This window comes from Vigna unguiculata, chromosome 4 (assembly GCF_004118075.2).
Source record: "Vigna unguiculata cultivar IT97K-499-35 chromosome 4, ASM411807v1, whole genome shotgun sequence".
NCBI classification, from domain to species: Eukaryota; Viridiplantae; Streptophyta; class Magnoliopsida; order Fabales; family Fabaceae; genus Vigna; species Vigna unguiculata.
Window position 1 is genome coordinate 15,232,525 of NC_040282.1, and position 7,348 is coordinate 15,239,872.

The following is a 7,348-nucleotide window of genomic DNA, read 5'->3' on the forward strand; positions in this document are numbered from 1 at the left end:
TATTTAGGAATAGTATATGATAATTCACTACAAGAAAAACATGAAATGGTGACTGATTTAGTCAGTAACCCATATCAGTCACTATTTTTCGTCATTGGTGGTAGTAGTTGATTTATTGTCTGAATCAATGACTAAATTAGTGACCGATTCAATGATCGAATCTGTACTTGATTTAGTGACCAATTTAATTACTAATTTATATGTAATTTAATGACAAATTTTTTGGTCATAATGATATTTCTATTTAATTTTAACCACTTCAAACATAATTTAATAATTAGTTCTGTAAGGTATTTTTCATTTTATCATACCTTAATTATACATTTGATTTCCTTTGTGCGATTTCTTTCGATAGTCTCTCAAATTATTTCTAAAACACACATTTGTTAGTCTTTTAATATTTTTATTTATTGTTTATTTTCATCATGTAGAATAATATTTCGATATATTCTATCTAATTATTTGTTATTTTATAACTCACTATTAATCATACTGTAATTTTTTCCACTTTAATTGTATAAATAACTTTTATTTACTACAATATAAAAATTTAATGTAATTGCTATGAATATTTTTTTGTCACTATCCAACATATATTGAAGTTCAAAAGATACAAAATCTATGTCAAAATTTTATTATTATGTTTATTATTTGTTCTTTGTGTCATTTTGATCAAGTGATGTATTATAACTTTTATTAGTGTATAAAAAAGAGATTCATTATAATTTAAAAAATTGAAGTAAACAAACATTTAAAATATATTTTAATTTGAATATTTGTTTTCCTTTTATTATTATGTTTATTATTTATTCTTTGTGTCATTTTGATCAAGTGATATATTATAACTTTTATTAGTGTATAAAAAAGATATTCATTAGAATTTAAAAAATTGAAGTAAACAAACATTTAAAATATATTTTAATTTAAATATTTGTTTTCCTTTTATATTTTTTTGAAATATTTTTTAATTTTATCAACTAAGTTCATCAATGTTGTAGTTTGCAAATTTAACAAATGTTTTGGTTCACATGAAATTTTATTTGGTATTCTAATATAAAATGTAAACAATTATAATTTATTTTAAGGTATTTGGCATCGAAGAAAATCCTCCTAATATTGAATATTTCATAATATTATGTTTTCTTTACCGTAATTTTAATATTGAAGTAGTTAGAACACGGGTACGGGTATGGGTACGAGATTATACCCGTTACCCGATGGGGATGGGAAAAAAGTTTGATACCCGTTGGGTTTGGGTATGGGGATGTGGATGAATTTTTTATGCGGGGATGGGTATGGGATAGCGAAACCCGTCCCCGCCCCGTTGCCATCCCTACGTACAATCATTGAAATCCAATTTATACCATTATATATATATATATATATATATATATATATATATATATATATATATATATATATATATATATATATATATATATATATATATATATATATGACAAGATGTATAAGAGTATAAACTATACGATATTTTTTAATTTTAAAATAATAATTAATTTCTAAAATTAAAAGATATTTTTAAAACAAAAATATTTCCTAAAAATTAATTTAAATAAAAAATATATTAAGTAAATATTTTCAACAAGAATCATATAATAAATATGCATTATTACGTTATCACTTGGAGATAAATAGTCGTCCGAGAATGATATAATTTTTTCTTTCTAAAAAGAAATTTAGATAGGATGCGGATTTAAATAAGTGTGGATGATATATATTTAAATGAGTGCCGATGAATAGTGTACCTATTAAAGAAAGTAAATGTTGATCGGCAAGACACATACTTCGGAATATGCTAGATATATGAGATTTATCATATATTAATCATTAAAAAGTTAATTATTTATTTTTAAACAATTCCTTTGTGTGTCTATTGAATTTAATACGCAAAGCAGTACCGAATATTATGAGAAGAAACTGTCAAAATAATTTCACAGATAAAAAAAATTGAGTACTTTTTGTAACCCTAGCTTCCTAAGGCTTGCATGCTTTGTAGCTTAACATAATCATTGTTTAGTGTTATGAATATAAAGTTACCGTGCGTGAAAATTATAAATTGGTGGCGTAATAAATTGAAAGATTAAAGGAAAAGATAAAGGCAAAATATTGAAACATTGATATTAAAAAAAATGGCTCATAGAAATGTCATTGAAGGCGTAAATAAAACTTTGATGTTCTTGAGTACCAACCATCTGCACTATTCCAATGATTGAACATAAGCTAATGAATGAAGATATAGAACCATGCCCATTGTTGGATACCCCACAAGTTATAAAGTGCAAACCCAACTAGGAAAGTAGCTTAGAAGGCAAAGAAGCCAGCAGCAGCAACGGCGGCAAGGACGGCGGCAGAGATTTGACGTGCGGCGGCACCATTGGCAATGTCGGCGGGGTCGGCCTCAGGCGAGTAGGCGTCAAAGGGTTCGGGTTCAGGTGCATAGAGCTCAATGGGGTTGCTGCCTGGAGCTGGTGGGGTTGCGACTTCGGTCTCATCGGAGGATGGAGAAGGTGAAGGAGGAGATGAGAGCGGAGAGGCGGTTGATGGGGCAGGAGATGATTTTGGTGATGAAGATGGAGATGATGCTGGTGATGAAGATGATTTTGGTGAAGAAGATGGTGCTGATGATGGAGATGATTCTGGTGTTGATGAGGAAGATGATTCTGGTGCTGATGAAGAAGAAGAAGATGATTCTGGTGCTGATGAAGAAGAAGATGATTCTGGTGCTGATGAAGATGGTGATGGTGATGATGATGATGATGAAGAAGATTTTGGTGAAGGAGATGATTTTGGAGATGATGTTGGTGAAGGAGATGATTTTGGAGATGATGTTGGTGAGGTAGATGATTCTGGAGATGCAGATGGGGACTCTTCAGCCATGGCAATGCCACTTAGGGCGACAAAAACAAGGGCAAGAACAACAAGTTGACGAGCCATTTTTGGGTTTGTGTTTTTGAGGATTTTAAGGTATTATTTGTTGTTGCGTAGGAGGATTCTTATTGTGTAAGAGCAGTTGCTCTTCTCTATCAGAGGAGGTAGAGAAAAACTGCTGCGAGTAAGAATGAGTATTGAGTTTGCATGAGAGGGTTATTTAAAGAGAGTTTCGATGGTTCAGAGAAGTTTTAGGGAGATAACTCAGAAAAATATTTTTGTGTGGTTAGGAGAAAATAAAGGATGGAAGAGATTCAGTTTTTAGACCTTATTTCACGCTAACCTTTCACAATCGAGGAAGAGGTTATTTTTTGTTCAACAATTCATGGATAAAACAAGAAAATTGTTAATTCATGGATAAATTATTACTTGTTTTGTAAAGCTTTTTGTGTCCATTTGCATATCAAATCAATTTACTTCAAGACATATATATATATATATATATATATATATATATATATATATATATATTTGAAATTTTCAAAACTTTTTAAGATTTTTTAAATATTATGTACTATATATCAAATATTAATGAAAATTAAATTAGATATTTTTTAAATATAATATTTAATGTTAATAAATAATAAATAATAAAATATAATAAAAAATAAAAAATATTTATTAAATTATATATTTTTTTTCGAATTTTTTTTAGTTTTTTACAAATTATACTAATTAATCTTTTTTTTTGTTTTTTATGAAGAAGAAAAGGAAGTTAAAAATTTATTACTTTTTTCTTTCATATTTCATTTGTCCTTTTTTATTATTAAAGAAAAAGAATAACTATCTCATCTCACTAAACATTAAAATATTTATTTAACTGTTAATATTAATTTTTATTTTATGAGTTCTTTTATATTTATTTTTTACGAACACAGAAAAAATTAATGTATGATGTATTTTTTCATTTTAATAATTCTTAATATTTTATTAAATTGTGATAAATTATTTTTAATCTTAAACTTAAAATAAACTAGTCTCAGAAAATTAATTAGTTACGATTATATTTAAAAATTATTTTATTTATATGATTATATTTGAGTGTATAATTATAAATATAATATTTCAATACAAAGTTAGATAATATAAAAAAATTAAATAATTAATTATGAGTGTATATTTATATTAAATTAATTGAAAAAAAATATTATGATTTTAATATTTATTTCTTTAAATTAATGTAATCGATCATAAAAGTGTAACTAATAATATCAATACTATTTCAGAAACTTAATTGGAGGGAGTCAATCGGGAAGAGGTTATTTTTGGTTGAACAATTCGTGGATAAAACAATAAATTGGTAATTGTTTTTTCATAAATTATTACTTTTTTTGTAAAGCTTTTTGTGTCCACTTTTATATGAAATCAATATAGTTCAAGACATAGATTTTATATGAAATCAATTTAGGAATTTTCAAATTCTTTTTAAAAAATTTTAAATTATACGTAGTATATATTGAAAATGAATGGAAATTAGACTATGTCTCTTTTTATTTTTTTATAAAGTACAATATTTAATATTGATAAATAATCAAATATGATTAAATATAATTAAGAATAAAAATATTCTGTTAAGATATTTTTTATTTTCATTTATATTATACTTTTGAGTTTTCCATAAATTGTAATTATTTATTGTCCTTCCTTTGTTTTCTTTTTTTTTTCTTATGAAAAAAAGAAGTTAGAAATTCATTATCTTTATTTTTAAATTTTCATTTATTATCTTCCTTTCTTAAGAAAAAGGTAAGTCTCGTCTCACTAAATATTAAAATATTTCTTTAACAATTAGCGTTATTTTTATTGTAAAAGTTTTTTATATATTATTTTTTATGAACATAGAAAAAGGAAAGTAATGTAGTATGTATTTTTTCATAATCAATTTTTACATGTGACTCGATTATTATACATTTTCTTAATAGTAACTCTCAAATTTTTATTAAATTATGATAAATTATTTTTAATTTTAAATTAAAAATAAACAAAGCTAGTCTTAGAAAATTAATTAGTTATGATTATATTTAAAAGATAACTTATTTATATAATTATATTTAAATGTTATAATTATACATACTTATAAATATAATATTTAAATACATAATTAGATAATATAAAATATTAAATAATTAATTATGAGTATATATTTATAATAAATTAATTGAAAATAAATATTATGATTTTAATTTTGATTTCTTTAAATTAATATAATGGATAATAGAAACTATAATTAATAATATCAATACTATTCATGGTAATAGATTATACTACTAATAATATAAATAATAATAAGAATAAAAAAATAATATTTGGATGTGAATTTGTTTTAAATTGTAAAATTGGCACAATAATTAATTATAGATGTTAATTAAAACAATATTATTATATGATTAAAATTTACAAATAAACTTTTGAATTATATATTATATTAAAATGAGATGTGTATGCACAAATTGATTTTAGAGTAAAATGTAGATATATTATGCAATATAATCTCTTAAATACAATAGATAAAGTTGACTTTAAGAAAAAACATTATTTATCTTTGATGATAATAATAATAATAATAATAATAATAATAATAATAATAATAATAATAATAATAATAATAATAATAATAATAATACATTAGACATTCGCTTATGTCCACATATTGATATGGGGAGTTTGATGTGGATTTAATTGGGAAGCGATTTTACAAGATTTTTTAAGAGTCTTAAAATTACAATAGGGAATATTATGAGTCATATAATTATAGTATGAAATATTATGTGTGTTGAAAATTTGTAGGGATTATGAAAACATGAGAGATACGTTACGGGGGAAAAATTGTTATTTTGTTTTATTCATATTATATATATATATATATATATATATATATATATATATATATATATATATATATATATATATATATATATATATATATATATATATAACACAAAATGTAAAAGAATATAAAATATTTATAATATCTCAAGTAAATATTCTCAACGATGAGTCATATAATAAATTATAACACCCTATTTAAACAATAACCATAATTAAAGGAAGCGTTACACAAGATAATACATAAATGCAGTCTTGGAGTTTAAACACAACTCCATATAATCCAAGTATTCAAATATTCAACAATAAGAAGATTGGGAATCTTAAGAATAACCAAATACATGGGTCGTGGCCCTAAAAGGAAACCCAGAGAAGAGAATCCAGCCCAGATGGCTAAGCAGCGGAGTCACCGTTCCCCTGTTGACCACGAAAACCTCTCACATCTACTCCCATCAATAAATTGATGATCATCGCAAAAGAGAAGAGCCACATACAAGACAACCAGACAAACAAACAGGGTAAGCTAGAGTAAAACAGTTCATCAAGTAGTCACAAGCTACTACATAATCCAAGCATTTGATATATCATCCAAACATGTTCTAACTTTTCAAACAATACACTAGACTCTGACTCGACTCATCCGAATACATATAGTCTGGTCGGATTCAACAGATGCTTGCACTTATGGTGGATACCTCTGCTCACCCCCGAGCTATGTGTTACAAGTGTTACAATGAATCAATTCCCACCTAGAGATCCCAAGGATTTACGCACTGCCCACATACTATACATATTCAATTAATCATGAAATATTCACCACACATGTCAATATCATGTCAATCTTTGTAACCACCCCTCATTCGTATCTCATATTTAATCAACCATAGCTCAACCTCCCCAAAGCCATAAAAAAATAGAATCGTACATCATGCCAATACCATGCCAAGGATCACCATTCATGTTCCATGAATCCCTCCACATTTCATATCAACTCTATAAACATCCCATCATAATGAATCAATAAACCAGTCTCATACATACACATCATGCATCCCACGCTTTAAGTAGATCAAATCATCCAAAATATATTAATCACACAAGAATCAGCAAAGGAAACAGAACTTGGTGCATTCTCGCCCAGCCTCTCGCTCAGGCAGAGGAGTCTCGCTCAGGCGAGAGGGTCTCTCGTTCAGGCGAGCCCCCTTTGCCTAGGCGAGGGCTCGAAAAGAGGAACAGTGGCGCTGTCACACACTCTCGCTTAGGCGAGACCTCCTCGCCTGAGCGAGACGTGCTCTCACTCAAAGCTGGAGCTCATCGCCTGAGCGACAGCTCGCGCAGGCAGAAATGGGCGAGTACTGCTAATCTCGCTTAGGCGAGATAGGTCGCTTGGACGAGATATGCAGGACCCTCCACTGTTCACGCACGCATAGACCAAGCATTTTACTCACATCGACATACAATACATATTCACAGCACCAAAACTTTAATCATACATTCCATATCACGAAAATGGCCATAATAACTCATCAATAAAGCTTAAGACACAAACCCTAACTTCCCTTACCTGGAAAGGGGT

At 27.1% G+C, this 7,348-nt stretch overlaps 1 protein-coding gene across 1 annotated transcript; it reads right to left on the minus strand.

Moving 5' to 3' along the window:
* Positions 1-2,135: 2,135 nt before the first annotated feature.
* Positions 2,136-3,073, minus strand: LOC114182694 (putative protein TPRXL). The gene has a single exon (XM_028069611.1). The coding sequence runs from the start codon at positions 2,953-2,955 to the stop codon at positions 2,323-2,325; it is 633 nt and encodes a 210-aa protein (XP_027925412.1). The 5' UTR covers positions 2,956-3,073; the 3' UTR covers positions 2,136-2,322.
* Positions 3,074-7,348: the final 4,275 nt, after the last annotated feature.

Excerpts from the sequence above, each read along its gene's own strand:
- LOC114182694 (XM_028069611.1), bottom strand. The coding sequence starts at position 2,955 with ATGGCTCGTCAACTTGTTGTTCTTGCCCTTGTTTTTGTCGCCCTAAGT.